Here is a 24,459-nt window from a genome sequence, read left to right as displayed (position 1 = left end):
TGAAGCCTGTCAACATATTAATTAGACTTCAATGTTTTGAAGGTACATTAACAACCTGCAAACATACCTGTATATGGAAATTGTTAACTCCTTCCTAATTCCTAGTTTTAATCAAAGTCTACATCCCAGCAATCTCAAGCATTTATGTATATTAATGTTAATTTATCAATTTGCTTTTGTTGTAAAATGTATCAGAGAGGAGCTTCACATTCACACTATTTTATGTAGAATGATACAGCATGGAAACAGGCCATTGTTTATGTTTATGTTCCACATGAGCTCGAATTCAAGATCCTCATCCTCACCTACAAGGCCATTCACAGCCTTGCTCCCTCCTACCTCTCCGACCTACTATCCCCCTACCTACCTGCCCGTACCTTCCGTTCCTCTGGCTCCGGTCTGCTCCACATCCCCCGCCCCAACCGCCCTACCATCGGTGGCCGGGCCTTCAGCCTCTCAGCCCCGAGGCTCTGGAACTCTATCCCCCAGTGCCTTCGCCGCCTCCTCCCTTTCCTCCTTCAAGGCCGGTCTCAAGACCTTTCTCGTTGATCGTGCCTTCAGCGCCCCTCTCGATTCTCTACCCCCTCCTCGCTCCTTCCCTCCCCTCACCCTGACCATTTCCCCCCAATGCTCGGTCCTGATCCAACTGTACAGAGCCTTGGGACGTCCTCCCGACGTGAAAGGCGCTCCATAAATGGAATCTTGTTGTTGTTGTTCTATCCCTGGTGTATCCCTCTATTCCCTTCTCTCTCGTGTATGTACCCAATTTCATTTTCAATACAATGATGCTATCTGCTTTAACCATAGGTTTCAGGAACGAGGTCAACATTCTCACTATCCTCTGTGTGGAAAATGTACCTCCTAAATTTCCTTTTAGATCTGCTAATAGCTATCTTATATTTATGGCCCCTCTTTTTGTATTTATCAATGAGTTGAAACAGGCCATCTTATTGAATCCTTTCAGAATCTTCAACACCTCCATCAGGTCCCCTCTCAATCGTCTCATCTCTAGACAGAAAAGCTCCAACCTTTCCAATCTTTCATGATAGCTGTAGCCACTCATCTCTGGCAACATCCTTGTAAATCTAAGCTGTACTCTCTCCAAAGCTACTACAGAATATCCTTTTTGAAGTATGACAACCAGATCTGCATGCAGTATTCCAAAGGTCTAATCAAGGCTTCGATACAAATTTAAAAATTAGCTCCCTAGTTTTATACTCTATTCCTCCAGTAAACCAAGGACTATATCTGTGTTCTTTGTGGCCTTGTTCAAATGTGTTACTACTTTTAAGAGTCCTGTGAATCTGTATCCTAGATCCCTTTGTCTTTCCTAGGTTCCTTAAACACTTATTCTCTTATTTTTCCTACCAAAGTGGATCACTTCACATTTCCTTACATTGAAGTTCATCTAGACTTCTTTCGGCATTAAGATGTTAACCATGTGTCTTACTCTCAAGCCCAAATTTAGTTCCAGACATCAAAGTAACTGAATGTAAACACCACCAATTACCAAGCATGTTTTATGCAACAGAAGTATCCCATTACACTATTAGAATCGAGGAACGCAAACAAAGTCCTAAAATCATAATAAAGCTCTTCATCCCCCGCTCCTGCCCTGTCCAATGCCAGTCAGTATATGGTTACACCCTCCAGTAATTAGACTATGTTTTCACATATGAGGCCAGACAGTTAACTGTAGGCTCAAAACTAACTTGCATATTTGTTGTGGCTTGCAAGTTGAATCATATTAAAACATCGTTTACAGTAATTGTCAATAGAAAGGAACCTTCTGGTCCAGAAGACAGTATTCTTTAGATTTCAAGAACATGTTACTTTGTTAAGCTAGATCTCCGATGTAATCCATTGCTGAAAGTCCCAACAAATACCCAAGGTGAAGGAATATGCTGATTACATACTATGTGTATATATACCAGCCATCATTCACAAAGGAGGACTCTGCCATGAAGAATATGAACATTCATTACAATAATAATAATAATCCTTGCATTTGATATAGCGCTTTTCACGTCTTCTAGACGTCCCAAATCGCTTCACAGAACACACTGTAAAGTGAATTGACTGTATATTTGTGGGCGAACGCGGCAGCCAATTGCGCACAGCAATGTCCCAAAACAGTCGTAGATTGAAAATGACCAATTTATTATTATTTTTGGTTTTGGAGGGATTATTATTAGGTGTGTGGAGTAAGGAAACTTTCCCAAGGTTTCGCCCTCTGCCTGGAATTGAACTCAGGTCTCTCACTTGCAAAGCGAGTGCTCTATCCACTGAGCTACAGGACTCCACAATGTGTATCTTTTGAGAAAAAATATGTTGTTTCAAAATATAAACCATTTTGCTCATAAACAAAGTCCCAGCTGGGTTTTCCAAAGTGGCTGCCAACTGTTTCATTATATTTTTATGCAAAACACAATCTAAACTGATATTGTAGTTTGTGACTGTTGTCACAAGAATCTGACTTGTATTTTCTTGTTCTTCAAAGATGCATCTTCTATGAAATGCTGAAATAAAATCAGGTTCTGGGAAACTGAGTGATTTAAAAAGGAGATAGAGAAAAGGTATGGAGAAGGTATTAAGGTATGGAGAAAGGGGAAATGGGATAAAATGTAACAAACTCATAATTTGTATGAATGACATACAAATCTTCCTATGTTCCTAAAACAGATCAACTTGGATGGAACATGGTTGTACCCCCAGGTTAGGGAGGTGATGAAAATAATGAAGCAGAGAGGAAATACCAGAGAAGAGGGGAATAATGTCATGTATTCGGAGCAACACCATTCAAAGTTCAAAGCAACACCATTGCCATTTGATGTTATAAGGCTGCTTGGTTGATGGCTTTCACAAAGGGAAGTCAGTGTCTACTTACAAGGGCAGTCCTTATTCTTAGAAATGTTTGATTCCTTTCAATAGCCAGTTTGCTGATCAAAAGCTTGCTGGATATGAATGAAGAATCCTGTCTGACAAATGAAGACAAAAAATCACTTTCCTATGGGTTAGTGAGATCCGGCAGGTACCATTTAAAACCAGGCTAATCGAGATCCACCAATTGCAAAGCCAAAATGGGAGGAAATGCATACAAAAACTCATGTCTCCACACAATAAATATAAAGACAACAGTCTTTCTTTTCTGATTTGTCCACAGTTCTCAAGCATAAACACAGCTGGTGATTGTCTGGTATCTGATGAAGAAATCAGTTTCATTGTTTAATTGTCAAAAATAATAATAATCCTTGCAGTTGATGTAGCGTTTTTCACCCCTTCTAGATATCTCAAAGCGCTTCACAGAATATACTGTAAAGTGAATTGACTGTATATTTGTGGGCGAAATGCGGCAGCCAATTGCGCACAGCAGTGTCCCACAAACAGTCGTGGATTGAAATGACCAATTTTTTTTTGAGGGATTACTATCAGATATGTGGAGTAAGGAAACTTGCCCAAGGTTTCACCCTGCCAGGAATTGAACCCAGGTCTTTAGCTTGCAAAGCGAGTGCTCTAACCACTGAGCTACAGGACTCCACAAAAATATTTCCTTGCAAACTGGGGTGAATGTTAAGAACCCCTGATAAACAGGAGACACTAGTTTTCAAAGAATTGTAAGTTAGTTTGAAGACAAAGAGTCTTGACCAAGTTTTAGTCAAAATCTGGTACAAAGAAATGTCACGTTCTGCACTGTTTTCCATTAGGATTTCCATAATTGATGCTGAAACTCCAAAAATGAGGACAATATTGAATGAGTGTCTGTTCAACAATGAACTCTGGTAGGCAAATTGCAGGCACAAAGGTGAGCTACCAACTGATAGATATTTTAAACACCATGGGGGCAGGAGGTTGAAAAGGAACAATGTGTAATGGAAACTGTGATCTGGCATGTTTCCTTTTGACAAATTTGATACCGAAGATCAAGCAGTATCTTCCAATTATTTTAAGGGCCATGGAATAGAATGGGTAATGTGGTGATCTGGAGCCTAATTGTTGACTGTCTCACAGAACCCAGGGTTGGTGCAACTTTCAAGTCTGGGGCATCTGCATCGTCCAGAAATTAAGAGGTGGCGGTGCTCTGAGAGTGAGGCTAACTAGTAGCATGAGTTGCAAAGTTGAAGTAACTTGGAGTGAAGCTGAAGTAAATCCACTTAGATTTATGTCCAGAAAATGGAAGTAACAACTTAATTTAGGCAAATACAAGAGCTGCATAAAGATCATTATTTTCAAGATGATGAAAGTGGTAATATTGTGCAAAGGATTTGGTTTACTGAATTAGAGAAAAGTTTTAATCTGACATTTGTAGCACAAGAAGACACCAGACATACAAGTTCAGAGCAGTACTATCATTATTATTATTCAAATTGGAGTCCTTGATCAGACTGTGCTAAAGTCTGATGCAAAACGTGAAATGAATGGATCATTTAGAACTAATGGAATGTATTAATACACCACAAGGATCAAAGACAAGAAACTGATATCAATAATTTGGAATATTCCTCCATGAATTGTGCCCTCTGAGTCTAAATAAAGTAACATGACATTGTCCAGCTGTTCCCAGTTAATGATTCCAGTCCTCATCTAGGGTCCAAGATATTGAATACTGTCCCTCAATCCCTCCACTCTCCCACTTTTCAAGTCCCATCTGAAAACCTTCCTCTTCAACCATTCTTACAGCCACCTCCTCCCCCCCCATGGCTCAGAGTCAGGCTCCGCCACTGTTATGTGCTCTGAGACACTACTCTGTGTGGAGGGCGCTGTATAAGTGCAAGTTCTTGTTGTTGAATAGTGATTCTGAAGCACTGTACTTTAACTTATCAAATACATGTCAGTAAAATATTATTCAACCCCAAATGCTACCACCCGTGCCCCACATACAGCCAGAATATAATAAAGAAACACTATTTTGAATCATTTGGGGATAACAGCTGAGCTGAGATTTATATTTTTATAATGAAATATAATGACCTAATATATTATGTTCAAAGCTCTTCTTATAAAGAAGAACTTTTACCAATAACACAGTAAACATTATCCTACCTGATTTTCTGTCTGACTCTTTCAAGGTTTTCATAGTTTTGAAAGACACTCCTTTCAGGCCACTTTGAAGGGCTAATTGCTGAAATGTCGCACTCTGGATCGACAACATTTTAAAAATTAAAATTTTCATGTAAGACGTCATTTAACTTAACAATACTTTTTCCTATTTAAAAGCACAAAGGACAAAGCAATACTCAAATACACCAAGTCTGTCACAATGCAACAATAGCATGGTTAAAGGATACAACCATAGCTAAAATAAATCAAATTTAACAAAAATAGAACAGTTCCTATCTGAAACCTTTTTACAATTGGGGAAAAATCTAGAGTATTTTAGCAAGTTACGTTACAACTACTTCTACTTTGGTTAGAATATTATTATATAATAGTTATCATTCTTTATTCATTTTCTACATTTTCAATAATGTATATAATGGATTATTATTATTTTCAAGTTTGAATTCAAATTATTGCCGTGGAAACAAATTTGCTGGTCTTTTTGATTGTTAAAAATATGGAAGTGGCAAAATAAGAATGGTGAAGAAAGTCACAATTGTCACAATGTCATTTAATGTAGTTTCTCTTGATAGCATTTTAATTTAAGGTCCTCCCATTTGGAGACTGAGACACCTTTGACAGTAATTATTAAAAATACTGTCACTAGCTTAGCATTTAAATTATGGGTCTAGCTGTTGTGAGTTGATGAAATCAGTTAAGGTTCTGAAACAACTAATCAGGTAATTGTGATATGTTTCTCTGATTTATCAGTAAATATATCAACACTGAGGGTGAGAACATCGTACTCTATATTATTCTGTACATTTACTAAGTTTGCTAGTGTTGGGTTTATGATAAGCATTCATAATCCGCTCATAACATCCATGGTATTTCTGACTACCACGGATTCATCATGTCCAGGCCCTGCTTGTCTGCCTCCCCAACTCCTCCCTCCACAGGCTGCAGATCATCCAGAACTCTGCAGCCCGTGTCCTCTCCCGCACCAGGCTCCACGACCCTATAACCCCCAAGCTTGTCTGGCTCCACTGACTCCCCATCGCTCAGAGGATACAGTTCAAGATGCCTGAAAATAATCCCTCAAGNAAAAAACTAAAATAAAAAGTTGGTCACTCAATCCACGACTGTTTGTGGGACACTGCTGTGCACAATTGGCTGCCGCGTCTCACCCACAAAAAATACAGTCAATTCACTTTACAGTATATTCTGTGAAGCGCTTTGAGACGTCTAGAAGATGTGAAAAGTTCTATATCAAAATGTAAGAATTATTATTATAAGATCCTGGTCCTCACCTCTAAAGCCCGCTATGTTTTTGCTCCTCCCTACCTTTGTGACCCCCTACCAACCTGTCCACTCCCTTCGCTCAGCAGGCTCCAGCCTGCTTCACGACCCCGCCTTGCCCGCCCCACCATTGGCAGGCTGTCCTTCAGCCTCTCTGCCCCACCCTCTGGAACTTCATCCCACAGTCCCTCTGCTCCGCTCCTTCCCTTGCTTCCTTCAAGGCCCTTCTCAAAACCCTACTCTTCAACTGTGCCTTCGGTCACACTGCTACCTCCCCCCCTTCACAATCTCGTTCCCCAGCTCGGGTCCAAATAATAATAATAATAATAATAATAATCCTTGCATTTGATATAGCGCTTTTCACGTCGGGAGGACGTCCCAAAGCGCTTCACAGAGTAAGCGCTTACTGTCCAGCCCCATCGGACTTCCTCCCGACATGAAAAGCGTTATACAAACTTAATTTTGCATTTTATTGTAATTATTCTCACTGATAGATAATACTGAGGATAAAACCTATTAGGTCTTGGTTGCCTGGATTTATTTATTGTCACAATCAAAAAGCTCTAGTTATCTCAAGTTTCTTCATAATAACAAAAATAATTCTTGCATTTAACATAGTGCCTTATCACATTGTTCAGACGTCTCAAAGCCCTTCAGAGAACAGTCTGTAAAGTGAATTGAGTGTATATTTGTGGGCGAAACGGGGCAGCGAATTGCGCACATCAGTGTCCCACAAATAATCTTGGATTGAAGTGACCAATTTTATTATTTTTTTTAATGATTATTATCAGGTGCTTAGAGTAAACAAACTTGCCCAAGGTTTCAACCTGCCGGGAAACAAACCCAGGTCTCTCGCTTGCGATGCGAGTACTCTAACCACTGAGCTACAGAATTCCTGATTGTATACATAATTCAATGTTAACATAATACTTCAAGCATCTGGGACAAGATCTCCTATGAAATGCATAAGTTTCTGATTTTCAAAGTAAGATTTTCCAATGCAAATCTCACCTACCAGTATATTTCTTAAGTTCCTCTGGTTTTGTGTCTTTCTGATCTGTGTTGCCCAGCGTGTTACTTGTCAGGTTATTGTTATATTGGCTAAAGTATTGTTCTCTTACGAGAGTTAATAATGTCTTCAAGTCGTTGGTTGAAATCGATGAATTGTTTTTATCAGTCTGCTTATTTTCTGTAGACATGAAATAAATCAAAAGGATAAGATGAATTGTATTGTATTGGCTTATTTTAGGAAATAAATAAATGTTTTTGTAATGGGAGAGAATTCTTTGAGATTTTGATGCTTGTTAACTGATGGAAAAACTACTGGAGTTGCAATACATTTTGCAAATAAAGTTTGATGGTACATCATCAAATACAACATTTAGTGGTTGATTAAATGTACTATACTAAAATCAATCCACTCAAAAGAAAAATTATACTGGGCAATAAAATATGATTCAGAAGCAAACAATTTTATCAAATACTTAGGAATATACTATGAAGGAATGGAAATTAATATCCTTTACCATGCCTGGTGGTAACATGAACAGGCATTTTGTTTTTGTCTTAGTCAGACTGTCGACACACAATAACTTTTGACCATAGCTGATAAATGGACACAACCAACAAAGCCATTTAAGAAGAGTACTTTTTTGTAGAGACATTTATCAGCTTCATAACATTTTAATGGTTACCTAATACACCTGTAAGAGGATATCTGGTTGACCGAATCTAAAACTGTGAACGCAACTGGAATATCAATCTGGAAATATATCTTGGTTTAAGATTCTCTATAGTTGAGTAGAAATTCTGTAACAGGTACAAACCTGACCTATCTGTAAACCTCTATCGGGTCATTGCTGAAATGTGTACATTGTAATAAATCAAGAATGCACAGAAAAATGTTTTGCCAGATTTAGCCATAATTGGACAAACAATTTTGACATCTGGAATTTTAGAAGACTGACAAATCTGTTGTACAAATATTACAATGATATATGAGGATGATACGGGATGAGAATCAATATACATGAGGAGAAACGGGAGAAGCTGCATCTGTTTTCATTGGAACAGAGAAGGTTGAGAAGGGACTCGATAGAGGTTTACAAAATTAAGCAAGGTTTTCCTAGGGTAAATAGGCAGAAGCTTTGTCCATTGGCAGGGAAATGGGTGACTAAAAGACAAAAATAAAAGATAGTCACAAGAAGGGTGAAAGGAGAGCTTAGGAGAACTTCCTCCAAGAGTTATCGGGATTTGGAATACCCTGCCAAGTAAACTGATAGAAATAGTCTATTAACAATTTCATGAAGGATGTAGGAAGGTACGTGAAAGTTAAAGGCTAGAAGAGATATGGGAATAAAAAGAGGCAGTTGAATTAAATGGACAACTTGCTCTGAGAGGTGGTACAGACTTGAAGGCCTGAAGAGCCTTCTTCTGCTCTGTAAATTTTCTACCATTCTATGTACTTACTCAGAAATTCCTTTAATGCAAGCGTTTGGAGTTGAGTCAGTTTCTTCTCTCGGTTTACAAGTTGTTCACCAGTAAAGCAAGGCATTGCCTCGAGTATATTTCCAATGTCAAACCCTGCAGATGAAGATATGGCTTAATATTAAGTTTGCATTGTCGCTGCTACTTAATTGCTTAGCTGCTAGAAGCATATTCTAATTCAGTAGGTTTACCCTTTCCAATATTATCGCATCAATTCATTCGCTCCATTAAATTAGTACATGTAACTATTGTAGAATTTTGCACCAATACAATTTACAACACCAACAATTTGCATTCATATAGCACCCTTCACGGAAGATAGTGTGTACATGAATAAACAAACACATTGCATTTATACAGTGCCTTTCACATCGGGAGGATGTCCCATGGTGCTGGGCAGTCAGCGGTTTGTACTTGAGCTGGGGTTTGTACTCGAGAGGGGTGGGGAAGTTGACTGAAGGTTCGGTCAAGAGGAAGGTCTTGAGATGGAGGAGGAAGGTCAAAGGATTGAGGTCACGTGTGCTATATATTACAACAAATCAGCAGCTGAGTTATTTGTACAATCACTATTGAATGACATTTGCATTGAAATCTCCCAAAAGTATTGCCAAGTTAATGTTGCTCTGCAGAAATTACTTAGCCGCAGCAAATATAGTAAGACGTTTAATCACATCTTGAATCTAACCCAACTATTCCAGCCTGTGGTTGAAAAAAGAAAAGCAGATTTGCCCTCACAAGCTGAGAACAATGAAGTCAATACAGCATGATTGAGAAATAGTTCTATCAACAGGATATGAATGTTTTACAGCTGTGCTAAAAATTAGTCCATAAATCTATTCTATTACAGTGCAATGGAGGTAGTCAGGAAACATGTGTCCATAGTAACTAGATATTTTATACAATACCAATTTAAATACATAATATGATATAAGCATTCTTTTATTTCCCACAACAATGTTGATGAAACAAGCTATACATTAACAAAGCAATAACATTGATTTTGTTAGTTGTCATGAAATGGAAAACCTGAGATGTTACAAAGCAGCTAAAATATTCATTATATTTCTACATTTTGGTGATATACAACACCCATCCTTCTCCTACTTTACATTTGTGCTATCCTGTGGACACTTTTGCAGTTGCTGATCAAGAAGTTTCATTGGCAAACTGCTAAGAGGGAATTTCAGTGACAAAGGGAAAAATATCTGACCAATGCTTGAAAATCTGACCTCCAGGGAAAATGAATTGATGAATGGCAAGTTAAATTTGGAACTAATCTAGGTTCTTCTTTTAGAGATGAATATATAATTTGAGCTGTGAGTTAAGTCAAAGGCATCTTTATAAATTCAATATAAAATTTATAACTTTGCCTTCTGTGGCTTAGACAATAAAACATGGAATCTAGCTGTCCGTACAGCTGTATTGGCAGATGCACTGAAGGGCTACATTAAAAAAATGAATATTTATCCCTGGTTCACATACTATACCGATGCATCACAAGGCTAAAAGGCATGAATGCATCATTGGTCATGTTCATCATTAATTAAACCAAAGTCTGCTTAAGATCTGAACACAGTAAGAATCTAATTAGCAAGAAAAAGGTTGAAGTTCATGTGGCAAAGTATAAAATTGTGCAGGAGTAAGCACTTGGTTTTAAACTATTATAGATTTACACATTAGTGCAAACCCCATCTTTTCGCTGGAAAACGAATAGTCTAATTCAATGCAATCCAGTGGATGTGATCATGACAGTGTATTCAGACCAAGGCATGATGTCTAGGCTCTCTATCTTCTACTGCAAGACGACTGCAGGACTGCAGGCAGAACAGAAGAGAGTTGCCAGCGTTTATGCCCGAGTGCCATGTTGTGGAGTCCTGTAGCTCAGTGGTTAGAGCACTCGCTTTGCAAGTGAGAGACCTGAGTTCAATTCCAGGCAGAGGGCGAAACCTTGGGCAAGTTTCCTTACTCCACACTCCTAATAATAATCTCTCCAAAACCAAAAATAATAAATTGGTCATTTTCAATCTACGACTGTTTGTGGGACATTGCTGTGCGCAATTGGCTGCCGCGTTCGCCCACAGATATACAGTCAATTCACTTTTACAGTGTGTTCTGTGAACAACAACAACAAGATTCAATTTATAGAGCGCTTTTCATGTCGGGAGGACGTCCCAAAGCGCTGGACAGTTGAGTCAGGACCCGAGCAGAGGGGAAATGGTCAGCGTGAGGGGAGGGAAGGGAGGGAGCGAGGAGTGGGGGGGTGAGGGGAGGGAGAGGAGGGGGTGAGGAGGGGGTAGAGAGTCGAGAGGGGAGCTGAAGGCACGGTCAAAGAGAAAGGTCTTGAGACCGGCCTTGAAGGAGGAAAGGGAGGAGGCGGCGAAGGCACTGGGGGATAGAGTTCCAGAGCCTGGGGCTGAGAGGCTGAAGGCCCGGCCACCGATGGTAGGGCGGTTGGGGCGGGGGATGTGGAGCAGACCGGAGCCAGAGGAACGGAGGGTACAGACAGGTAAATAGGGGGATAGTAGGTCGGAGAGGTAGGAGGGAGCGAGGCCGTGAATGGCCTTGTAGGTGAGGATGAGGATCTTGAATTCGATCCTCTGGGGGATGGGGAGCCAGTGGAGGCGAGCGAGGGTGGGAGTGATGTGGTCCCGAAGCCTGGTGCGGGACAGTACACGAGCTGCAGAGTTCTGAATGACCTGCAGCTTGTGGAGGGAGGTGCGGGAAGGCCGGCGAGGAGGGAGTTCCCATAGTCCAGCCTTGAGGTGATAAAGGCGTGGACCAGAGTTTCAGCAGCGTGAGGGGTGAGGTAGTGCCGTAGTCTGGCGATGTTTCGGAGGTGATGGAAGGCGGTGCCAGTTGTGGCGCAGATATGAGGAAGAAAGGACAGCTCAGGGTCGAACAGAACCCCGAGGTTCCTGACCGGCTTTGAGAGGTGGAGAGTGCAGCCTTGGATGCTGATGGTGTCAGCGCCTGAGGTGCGGAGGCGCTGACGTGAGCCAATCAGGAGGGCCTCAGTTTTGCGCACGTTGAGCTGAAGAAAGTTGTCTCCGGTCCAGGACTCGATGTCGGACAGGCAGGCTGTCAGGACATCGGTGGTCGTGGAGTTGAGGGTAGAGGAGGAAAGGTAGAGTTGGGTGTCATCCGCATACATGTGGAAGTTAACCCCATGTCTGCGGATGATGTCACCAAAGGGGGAGCATATAGAGGGTGAAGAGGAGGGGACCGAGGACAGAGCCCTGAGGGACACCGCACGAGACAGTGCAGGGGGTGGAGGAAAAGCCATTTGTTTCACCTCCCGACGTGAAAAGCGCTATATCAAATGCAAGGATTATTATTATTATTATTATTGTTGACATGAAAATAAGAAATACTTTACATCAAATATAAAGTCACACAATTTTCACAGAATGCATGAGGTACAACTTATCAGACTGATTCTTTTGCCTGCTGAACTCTATTCCAAAAGGTGTCATTGCCTGAAACTCTGTTGCTTATATCCAGAAGGGTGAATGCAGAGTTAATCATTGTTTGCTGAATCAGGGTTACTGAAGCATGAAGTAGGTTATGGGAAATCTGCGACGAGCTCATTGGTCCTCCAGCATAATTTTTCCAAGGTTTTTTTGTGCCAGCAGCAACTGACAGGGTCAACTTTGAGATAGATTCATTCTCGTTTCCATTGTCTCCACTTGCACAATTAAAACAAAATGTGTTTCACTAGATTTTGAAGGAACGAGCATATTAAATCAATTTGAAAATAGAAACCTAGTTTGTATTTTTGATAGAAAAAAATTAGTTTTGCTAGTTTTGAAGTCCAGAATTTGAAAAACATCAGCCTCATGTTATAAAAGAAGTGTGCAAAGCTTAGAAACCCAGGATTCAGTGAGCATTTTTGAAAAAAAACTGGAAGTTCATTATTCACAAATCTGAAAGCAAAATCTCGCAAGCTGTTATTTTGCATTAAAACTTGTAAAATAAGAGAAACTCCCCGTATAATTCTCATCTTGCAAGTTAGGCAAATTTCTTCTGAATTGTTGTTAGGTTATCAAATAATTCAGCACGATACAAATCCTGTCATCAGTTTTTGCAGCAAATGAAGTACACGCATCATTTGACATTTTGTAAGTGTGACTGTGTGCCAAATAACCATTAACTCACAAATCTATTGTAATCCAATCATATTTGCTGCATTCAGTAGTACGTACGTAAATGCTTTATAGTCTTAAGATTTAATCCATAACTGAAAATGCAAATGCATAAGTTAACAGATGCAGGAAAATGCCAACTTGCTGGAAGATAGATACGCAAAACAAATTTGTGACATTTGTAACATAACAACATCAACAGCATTCAGGACACGATTCAAAAAGCACTTATAAAGTTCAGAGATGATCCAATTAAATGGCCACAGGATTTGAACAACTCATTGCTAATTCTTAAATAACTTTGCATTTGAAATCTTTTTTATGTGATAATCTGGGTTATAACAATAAGAAAAACACCGTCCATCATTGTATCCAACAGTTTTTTTTTGAAAATCTATTTATAAATAATATTTAGTGCAACCGAAATCCAAAACAAACACATCTTCTGCTACAATTTTTCCCCTTTCTCCCGATACAAAAACATTCCGTTGTTTTCCGGTACTTTCCTTCACTGCACACAGGTTTTGCACACGTTTTTTGGGACGCGCTCTTTAACAGTCAGGAGTCACCCGTGTGCACAACATCCATGTGCCCACCGCACACCTCCTGATAAAGCGCACTTGCCGCTTTCAGAAGGTTCCGATGTGCACCGTACGTGCACGTTTACCGTACATATATTTTCGGGAAGCTCTTTAGTTACATCTCGAGCGTCCTCCTGTACCCTTATGTTTATTTCAGTCAGTTTTGGGTGTGCTCGTGGGCTACCCAGTGGGTGCGCCCCTAAGCGGGTTGTGCCGGAGCAGCTCCTGCCGGGGTCAGGCCCCATCTGGGCTTTGCCGTGGTTGAGCTGAACTTCAGCTTGCATTGTATCCAACAGCCCAAATAGCGTTTAATGTCTATTCCACAACCTGTAGCCAATTTTCAAGCTTTTCTTCTCTAACACTATAATTTGGTCTAGCTCCTTTCATTTTATATGTTTCTAAGGCATCAAAAATAAGAATCTATCCATTATTTTGTATTTTCTTTGTTAATTCCGCGTTCAGAAGAATCAGTGATTAGGAAGGAAGAACAACTTCTCATTTTTACTTAATGATGATCCATCAGATTTTCAACACTGGGGCTATTATGCAAGTTGTGTGAGCCATGCATAAATGCATGTATAAAGAGATGGAATTACAGATGCCAGTAATTATGTAATTAAAAGCCTTTGAAAAAGATTACAGACCCCTTTGTAAAGATATGTATCCTTGAGTTCAAGAGGAAAAATCCAATCCTCCTTTTTATTTCAATGTCTGTCAGTGGGAAGGAGCCAGATTCTTGGGAACAGTGTCTGGATAATTTGGGGAGATGCTATTTGACGTTTTCCTTTAAAATGAAGCAATTCCAGCCCTTGAGTTCCAGCACAAGTCAGAATCCTCTCATGCCTTTTGGGATACAAATAACTGGAACAATCCCCTAAACTCTTTGTTCCGAAAAGTATTATTCCACAATTACAATGAACAGCAACTTCACTAGCCAACAGTTCTTTGGTTTGAACAGTGACTGCTTAGGAAATATCACCCCTTTGAGCTCCGAATAAATAATTGAAACTAATTGGCCAAAGTCACAGAACTCCTGAAAGGGATTGCTGTAATACCAAACATTAAATTTAAAATGAAAATAAGTTCTGTGCAATCTACAGCAGCAAAATTACATTTGTACAGTGACTTTCATGTTAGGAGGACGTCCCAAAGTGCCTGGACGGGCTAATCATCTAACACTAATTGCTACAATGTATCATCAAATTATAGCAGACAATTCCATCTGCCTTTCACACTATATTTTTATACACCTTGACAATTGCAACAGAAAGTAACCTTAGCAATATCTGAGGCTTTGCCCGCTTTAGTCATTTTGTATGATTCTCTCAGTGTCGCTTCACCCATTCCCTTTGTAAAACACACTGCGCAGTCTACGAAGGTTATACAATGTAGACTTGTATCTAATTACTAAAAGGGCAGAATTTTGGCTGCTTAATAAAATGTCATGTTCACCTTCTCCATCTCCAGCTCTTTTATCCAACATCGCATGCACAACGGCAACAGCTGCAGCTCCGTTTATCTGATTGGCCGAATGCATAAGGGTTCCTTTGCAGCCACCTCGACCGTTGCCCTGGATGAGCAGGTAATAACTGCAATCTTCCCCTTTTATTTCTACATCTGGAACTAGAGTCAAACAAGGGTTGATAAGGTCGTGGTTAGTGAAATGTTGAAATCACGCCATGAGGCGACAGAGGAAAATAAAAGAGCAATCTGAACCTTGCATTTATGGTTATGATGAATAATCTTAAGAGATTTTATGTTGGAATATAAGAGGGAGAATTAATATGGATGTAACAACTTGCTGCTTTTTAATCAGCCTCCGTTTTTTATTTCTAGCATCTAATTAGTTGGATTTCTCAGAGTAAGATTAGTATATGGCCAAAGACCATTTTATACTACAACGTCTAATAAACAGCACATCTGGCATAAAAAGTCAAAAATTAAGGTTACAATGTATTCAGGAAATTGAATCCTTCATTTGTTCGACCTTAATATACACATAAATAGGCAGTTATTGAAATCATGGAGTAAGAAGACAATGTCCCTTTAAAAATCAGTCGCTTTCCAATGGCCATGCAGAAACCAATCTCAGTTATGGGTATGCAGATTTCAGTGCTACTATGTTACATTCAGCGTAGTAATTCATAAACTGTCTAGATTCACTTCATCTCCTCAATAATAGTATGACAGGTTTTTATAGAGGTTAGTAATTTTCTTTTTTGGCTTTCAAATTTGTTAATAGTGTGCAAAAATGATATTAATGAATAAACGAATAAAATGTAATGATTAACAAAATCTAAACATTGCAAAGTGGAATCAGATTACAAGCAAAACAAAACATAACTAAATCTTCCAACATTTCCAACCTACTGTTACAGTGAAGTTTTAAATTTACATTTAGATTTGCATTAACATTGCAACCACAAATTTTCTACCCTCGATTATTCTGATTGTTTCTATATATTGTTGTTCTGATTGTTTCTAAACAATGTAACACACATGCAGAACTTAATTGCAATGTAGCGTAAATTCAGATTGTGGACACAAACATATAATGTGACCCTGAATACATCATTAAAGTGCAGATATAACTAACACAAAACAACAATCAATATTTGATGGCTGCCATTCATAAAACTAGAATATGTAATGAGTAGGTAAAAATATACAGATAATATTTTCCCACCCAGAGATTTAACAGAGCCAACCCTAAAGTGATCTCAATGCATTCCAATATTGCTGCCTTTACAACAAAATTACATTTATAGAGCGTCTTTCACGTCGGGAGGACGTCCCAAGGCGCTGGACAGTCAGGGGTCAGGACCCAAGCATGGGGAGGGGTGATGTAGGGGTGAGGGAAGGCAGCGAGGTGGGAGGACAACCAAAGGCACGATCGAAGAGAAGGGTCTGGAGACCATCCTTGAAGGAGGCAAGGGAGGAAGCGAGGCGAAGGGACCGTGGGATGGAGGTCCAGAGTTATTCACCAATAAATAAGAAGTTGCAAAATGTTTTTTTTAATGTTTGGTTCAAAACTGCAAAGTTGAAGCAATTCCTGTATACCATTTATTCTAATAATTAGAAAAAAAATCGAGATGATTTTTGACAATACCCACAGTCCACGTTATTCGGAATCAGATGAAGTTATTTTCTATTATTACCTAAGAAGCATTCATAAAAAAGTGCACAGTTCGGGGTTTATAGAAATATGATCTTAAGAATCCATAAAGAGCGGTAAAAGGAGAAAAAGTGCTGCAAAAATACTAACATCCCTCAACCCGATTAGACAAAAATAAATACATTTATAGCCACCAGAAATCCAAAAATCATCAGTGAGCAATAACATCCTTCTGAATAGCCATGAGGGCCATGCTTAGGAAGCAACCTACAGCTACAACTAAAACTGGAGAGCTACAATCAAACGTAAACTATTTATACTGGAAATAGGCATTTATTAAAAACAGTATAAATTACAAAATGTTCCTAAATATGAAGTTGTTTAAGATCTCACCATAAGAGCTTTTAACAACTGACTTGAAAATGAGCAGGCAAATATATGACTAATAGGAAAAAGGTTACGAGCTCTTTAGAATCTGATTGACAAGACTGTGAAAATGCAAATAGTAAATAGAGCTCATTTGTAATGGTCACATACAAGTTCACAGAACAATTTGATTTATAGGTGTCATTATCTCCTTCAATTCAGTGCACTTTAAAAGAACATTTTTCACCATTTATGTGGCAATTTCACTTCCATTAACACATTGCAAGTTTCCTGCCCTTCACAGCCAACATTAAAATTGAAAGCTGCAATATATAGTAGGAAATTATTTTTTTGGCACAACACTGAAATACAATATAAGGCTGTGTTTATAAGAGATGTAGCAACTTAAAATAACTCATCAGAGTACAAATTTGGTGCAAGACATCGATGGCAAAAGCACAATTCTATACTGATGTCGTCCTATATATATGTGTAAAAAAAAGGATAAATCTGTGCCAAACTAGCGGCAAACTACAATTCCACAATATTCTTACATTTGGTTAGGACCACTTATTTTCAGAGGAGATGCAAATTTCCATGAGTAGATTTTTTCCCCCTTTTTTGTTGGAGGAAAAACATGATTCTATTCTAATGATTATAAAGCATGACAGGTTGCACCCTTAGTTAACTCTGTCATTGAAGAAAGAACGGTGCAATGTGATGCCAGAAAAGAATTGACGGTCTTGCAGAAAAAGACTTAATCGCATAAAATTGCCTATAAATTAAAATAGCCGATTCCTGTAATATGTGTAATAATCTGGTTTTAAAACTATTCAGAAATTTAGGAAACTTGTAATAATAATCCTTGTATTTTCAATTGGCTTACATTAACATCTTGTAAAATATACAGTATGAAAAAAATTAGAAAATATTTAAGATGATCATTATTGTTATTTTATTCATAGCAATTCAGCTCCAGAATTTAATTATCTATACTAAATTAACAGCAAACCTTTTTTTAAGAATGAACTACACCTCTGAGAGAAAACACACTTTGAGGTACTGGACCATGTAGACCAGGTTCAATCCCTGGACTATGATTGAACTACCCTGGACTATTTAAACCCTGGCTGACCAGACTAATGGGAGTGTTGGGTTAGGTGGGGGGGGAAGCAAGGAGATCCAGCTAAGTGTAATTACAATACTGGAACGGGGCATTTACCAGCATTTTTCAAAAACGCCAGTAATTGTTTGAACCCCATGAACAGAAGTTAGCGAATAAGTTATCTTCTGCTTGTGGGATTCAAACAATCTGGGTCAAAGTCAATATCCCTGGGCACTGTGAGGCCAGCAAGGAGAGTTGGGAGCGAGTCTACAAGTTTGCCCATTGTTTTGCTTTCAGGCCATGTTTGGTTAGGTTCAAATTCCGGATACCAGGGGTATTTGTAAGCCGGGGGTTTACTGAACAGTAGTTGGTCTCAGTGAAGGCAAGCCATTCAACTGGCTTCAGCCCCATAGCCCAAGGAAAAATATAAAAATAGACCAGTTAAGATTTCAGCAACCCACTTCAGCATCTCACTCTCTACACATTCCCTTCATCTTGCTCTCTCACTTGCCTCCTTCAAGGCACATTTCAAGACCCTCCTCTTCGATCGCGGCTTCGGCCACCCTCCTGTCCCTTCCCTCCCTGGCTTCCACCCTCCCTGAACTCAACACCCCTGATCAGATCCAAATCCCTGACTGTCCAGCACCTTGGAATGTCCTCTCGATATAAAAGGCGCTATACAATGTCATTTTGTATTATATTGACTGTTGATGGGTAATGCGCAAGTGTGGAAATCAGATGATACCCCAATAGTTGAATAGACTTCTGTCATTGATATTAGTCAATGAAAACTGACCTTCTAGAAACGAGATATCAAAAGATCTTTGGCACGCAATATTGTATCCCAACAAAAAATAATAATATTTGTCAACAAGTCCCCCGCTCACTCCCTCTATTCTGCCAACACTGGCCTTCTCCATGTCTCCATCCTATCTGCCCCAACATTGGTGAGCAAACCATCAGCTAGCCTACCTCCTTCTCTGGAAATTGCTCCTTAAATCCCTCCACTCTCTGCTTTCAAATGCTTGCTAAAAACCTACCCTTTTTGACTGTGCCTTCAGTCAGCCAGTCATCTCTCTCATATCAGCACCCTGCTCAGGCTCCAACTCTATATCTCTAAATTGCTTTGAGACCTTTTAATTATGTGAAAGGTGCTATATAAATACAAGTGTTTGTTGTTAAATTTGTTTAAAAGAATTGTATTAAGCAGAACATTTGTGTGAGTTTATTTATGCACAAAGGAAAGGTAGGATTTAACTAAAAATTCTATGTCTCTCAAGTCATAACTTGACAACATTAAGGAGAAACTCCCTTTTCTTTTCAAAGAGTGTTTTGGGATCTTGATCGTACACCTGAATAGGCATACAGATTTATCATCTCATCCAACACCTTCAACAATACAGTATGATCCCAAACAAGGGGCTTGAACCCACAACCTTCTGACTCAGAGGTAAGTGTGCAATCAACTGAGGTAGGCTGACATACAAGTGTATCTTATTTATATCACAAAATAATGATTCTATCATGGGACACACGGTGAGGAAACAGACAGCAGTGGGACAATACAAAACACAGCAAGAATTTAATCTGCTTCACTAATAGGAAATACAACAGCAAATCAGATTAGCAGAGTAATTTCTCATAATCTGGTTTTGACATATTGTTTGAATTGTTTTACATAAAACATTATTTTATCTTATTGTATTAGAAGTTCAGCTTTTGTGTACTCACCACCAATGGATCTTGGCTTCTTTGCCATATATTCTTTCCATTTCCGTGTACTGTACTGATTAGCTGAAGGAACAGGAGTACTGCTCACTGTGCACGACAAGTTAAAAAGAGCTCCCACCTGAAAATAGCAGAGGAAAATTCTGAATGGCTGAACCACAAAATTAAATCTATAGTCGACGGAATGTAGCTGTATGATCAGGGAAAGTTATTTGGTACATAGCACTCACGAGTAAATACATGCACTTTTATTTGGGGTGGGGATTGAGTAAACAGGACTACATAATAAAGAGGATGTATTCTGAGATTTAATTGTTCCCAAAACTATTCATCAAATGGTATAAACATAGAAGTTGCTGGGAACACGCAGCAGAGCTGTTCTGACGAAAGGTCATAAACCTGAAACATTAACTAATTTTCCTCTCTCCATGGATGCTGCTTGACCTGCTGTGTGTTCCCAGCAACTTCTGTGTTTATACCAGATTTCCAGCATCTGCAGTACTTTGCCTTTTTTAAAAAAAATTCATCCAATGGTACTGTTAGCACATAAATTTATCTGTGAGTGTTCAAGACACAACTCTCCAGTGCTTGGTTTTCCATGACCACCAAATAACATCACATATCTTAACATCACAGCACAATGATATCGTGATGGGACAGGTGGTGAGGAAATAGACAGCAGCATCAGCAGCATCACCTGCATCAGGTGATGAGATGGGCAATTTCAGGAATCAAAAAGCTCCACAAATAACCTATCAGCATTCATTCAACATATCTAATATAAATAAAGTTTTAATATTTGAAGATTTTAATGTTTGAACAGTTGAATAAGATGCTTTTCATGGTGAAGAAAAAGAAAGGAGTCAAAGATTTTTCCAAGATAAAAAAAAATCAATGTGTAACAAAGATGAAACTATTTAACATATACATCAGTAGTTATTGCCCTAAAATCCTTTTGAGGTTTAAATTCCAGTAATCTTTCACCAATTAATGAATTAACTGATAAGAACAACATTGACCATTATCCAAATGCAACATTAATCTTACCATCTTACTGAGAAATATACTTTTCATAGATAGCAACACAGAATGGTTCTTATTTTTTAATAACTAAAATCAATATTAAATAAGTGAATTAAAAATGGTTGACAGGATAGTAAAACAATTGTGTTTCAAGGTTGAGATGACAAACTGCACAAGATTCACTCTCTCAGTTTATTAATGTCACCAAAACGCCTCAATAAAATCATTTTGATTGCCTGAATGCTGATACAACACGATTGTGTGAGGGAGGCCTGTGTAAAAGGTTGCTATTAGCATTTATGAATGTGCTGCACCTTGTGAAGTAATGTTAGGAATCAAAAGACAATGCAAATAATCTTTCAGTATTCCTGCAGAGGTGCGTTGTAAATACAACTACATCAGCAACAGGATAGGAGTAAAAGAAAGGGATGGTTATAGAGAAGGATTATGTTTTCTTAGCAGTAGTGCTGCCTCATTCACCCAATTCTACTCTAATATTACATTAAAGGAATGGTCCAGAGAAGAGAATCTTATTTGTGAGCTTTTTTCTAGAAGCTGGCATTTCTCAAGGCTAAATTTAAACATATAAGAAGATTTTCAGATTAAACTCTCTTGTCTTTCCCATAAATCACGATCAATGGAGCCAACAGGAGAATCGCACAATCAATTCCAGAACACATAACAGCGTGAAATGGGAATAATAGACTGAGCTGCATGCCAATGAAAGTATTATGATCGTGTACTGCCTCCCCCTCTCCTGAGCCATAATATATGGCAATTGTTGTCTTGTTAAAATTATATTTCTAATCAGCCTTCCCGTATTGTCAGATGTCATTTTCGGGCAGTGTAATTCATAAATTCATTCCTCTATATAGTACAGATAGGAGTTAAAACAACAACTTGACTTATATAGCACGCTCCACGCAGGGTAGAGTCTCAGAGCTTAACAGTGGTGAAGCCTGACTCCGAGCCGGGAGGAGGGGGGATGTGGCCATAAGCACAGTCGAAAAGTTTCAGGTGGGACTTGAAAGAAGGGAGGGGCAAGGCGGAGGGATTGAGGGAGAGTGTTCCAGAGTTTTGGGGCGTAGTGGCTGAAAGTGGGGGCGCGGAGGGTGCAAGGGACGAGCAGGAGGCCTGTGCCATTTGAGTGGAGGTGCCAGGTGGTGGATTGGGGAGTGAGGAGGTCGGAGAGATAGGAAGGTGCCTGGGAGTGAACGGATTTGAACATGAGTGGGAGGATCTTGATTAAAAACAGTTAACTTAGGGGTATTGCAGTGGTTGAGCGAAAATGGGTGCCAGTTCAAGTGCTCTTCTGCTCAGTTCCAAAACCTAAGCAACATCAAAATAGAATGCACTACCAGAGCCTGTCACAAATCATAGCAGAGGGCAGCACAACTTCTCACATGTATATACTTTCTTTCATATAGGATAGAGTCTCAAGTGTTTCACAGGATGGAGTGAAAGCTGAGCTGAGGGCGGGAAGGAAGAGAAGGTGCATGGGGTAAATGACGAAAGAGGGAGAGGCTCAAAGAGTCAGGTGCTCTAGAAATGGTTCTGAAGGCAGAAAGGAAGGTTGAGAGGCAGAAGGATTTTTGGATAAAATTCCAGAGGAGGGGGGAAAGTGTGGCTGAAAGTCCAGTGGTGGGCTAGTCAGGGGAGGGGTGCGCAGTAAAGCTGGAGGACATTTTGCAGTTATGCCCTTGTGATCTCTGGTATCTCATGCCACCTGGATGCAGAGGATATAAATAGAAATTGTTGTTGATAGCAGCAGCAGCCTAGGATCAGACAATATGCCTGTTCATCAGGACAGACAAAGGACGGACTGAAAATAGAAACAAAGTTTAAGAACATCTGGACCAAGTTGTTGGTTTCAAAGTAAAAAATATTTAAAATTATATTTTAAGTCAGTGCTATGGTATTCTGTATTTTACTTACTATAACTGCGAAGCTGCCTCTTAAATATGAAAGTGAAATTACTTACAGAGCTGCCAAGAGTTTGTGATATGTACCTGGATGGTATCAATCTTCCCAGTTGGTAATTGGAAGTTTATCTAATTTATAACTTGACTTTTCAACAGTAATCTTCTCTCTCTTTAGATTAAATTAACAAAAATAGTAATAGATTGATAGTTTTCTTAAACAAAAGCTGCACACAAAATGACACACTAACCATTTGTGTCTTCACTTTGGTGTTGCTTTGTGTGAAAACACGAGTAATAAAAACTGAAAATGAATCCCCACAGCCAGTGGTACAATTTTCTGTACTTATAGCCTACTCTAAATAGCAAAATAGCTCACTGCCCAACTGTATGACAGGAGTTACAGAAACATTTAAGGAACTGTATTTTAAACCAGCAAAACAGGAATGGCCAGAACAGAGAATGCACAATATGGTTAAAATATGAAAACAGATTTGTTTGTCATCAAATATTCAAAGTCTTTAACATTGCACTGAACTCTTTCACAAAATGAACATAATGAAAATATAAGAACATACCTTTCCTTGCAGAGACGAAAGTTGATTCAGCAGAAGCTTAGATTTCCCTTGGACATCGTTTCTTGATAAAGTGCTGTGGTACTTAATTAAGGTAATTAAAACATTAAATTATATTCAACCTCCTATCACTTTAATGCTACTAAATAAATGCACCGAAGATCATTTAATGTCTAAATAATAATAATAATAATAATAATCCTTGCATTTGATATAGCGCTTTTCACGTCGGGAGGACGTCCCAAAGCGCTTCACAGAACACACTGTAAAGTGAATTGACTGTATATTTGTGGGCGAACGCGGCAGCCAATTGCGCACAGCAATGTCCCACAAACAGTCGTAGATTGAAAATGACCAATTTATTATTGATTTTGGTTTTGGAGGGATTATTATTAGGCGTGTGGAGTAAGGAAACTTGCCCAAGGTTTCGCCCTGCCTGGAATTGAACTCAGTTCTCTCGCTTGCAAAGCGAGTGCTCTAACCACTGAGCTACAGGACTCCTGACGTCTTCACAAAGGAACAAATCACAAGGACAAACAATGCTCAGAACTCAGTCACTATATTGTGATAGGAAAACATTGATTAAAATCTAAGAGCAATTTTTGAATTAATTCTACAATGCTGTCATCAACATTAGTTATCCAGCAGTTCAGAACTGTATTTCTTACTCATGCAAATGTTTAGCACTATGGGCAGGGAGCAGACAGTCTTGTGTTAAAACAAATACCTGAATCCTTGACACTCTAAATTTATTTTGACTGTGCTTTTGATCTCCCCGCTCCTACCCCTGCCCCCCCCCAGCTCAGGTACGAAACTCTGCCTGTCCAGCACCTTGGGACATTCTCCCGACGTGAAAGGCGTTATACAAATGTAAGTTTGTTGTTGTTATGTACACTAGAAAAGTAATTTGTATACATCTAGTATTGTTGTTTGAAGTCAGAATTCATTTTACAATTATATTTATTTAAATGGAATTTATTAATAATTCTCCAAAATAGGTGTAAAATTCAGCCTCCATTTTTCATGAACTGACCACTCAATCATTACTAAATCTTGCAATTACATTAAGGAGTAAAAATGCT

General features: G+C 39.1%; 1 protein-coding gene across 1 annotated transcript in view; it reads right to left on the bottom strand.

The window, feature by feature from the left end:
- Positions 1 to 24,459, bottom strand: part of LOC103187834 (MDM2 binding protein) — a 66,165-nt gene that overhangs the window by 20,063 nt on the left and 21,643 nt on the right. The window contains exons 11-16 of the mRNA XM_042346897.1: positions 23,381 to 23,453; positions 19,864 to 19,981; positions 14,999 to 15,169; positions 8,806 to 8,919; positions 7,352 to 7,525; positions 5,041 to 5,134 (exon numbers count right to left, since the gene is read on the bottom strand). Coding sequence (XP_042202831.1) covers positions 5,041 to 5,134; positions 7,352 to 7,525; positions 8,806 to 8,919; positions 14,999 to 15,169; positions 19,864 to 19,981; positions 23,381 to 23,453 — 744 coding nt within the window. The remainder of the gene's footprint in view (positions 1 to 5,040; positions 5,135 to 7,351; positions 7,526 to 8,805; positions 8,920 to 14,998; positions 15,170 to 19,863; positions 19,982 to 23,380; positions 23,454 to 24,459) is intronic.

Source organism: Callorhinchus milii, unplaced genomic scaffold (assembly GCF_018977255.1).
Source record: "Callorhinchus milii isolate IMCB2004 unplaced genomic scaffold, IMCB_Cmil_1.0 Scaffold2, whole genome shotgun sequence".
NCBI classification, from domain to species: domain Eukaryota; kingdom Metazoa; phylum Chordata; class Chondrichthyes; order Chimaeriformes; family Callorhinchidae; genus Callorhinchus; species Callorhinchus milii.
Note: the sequence above shows the minus strand (reverse complement) of the source record. Positions and strands in the feature narration are given on the sequence as shown.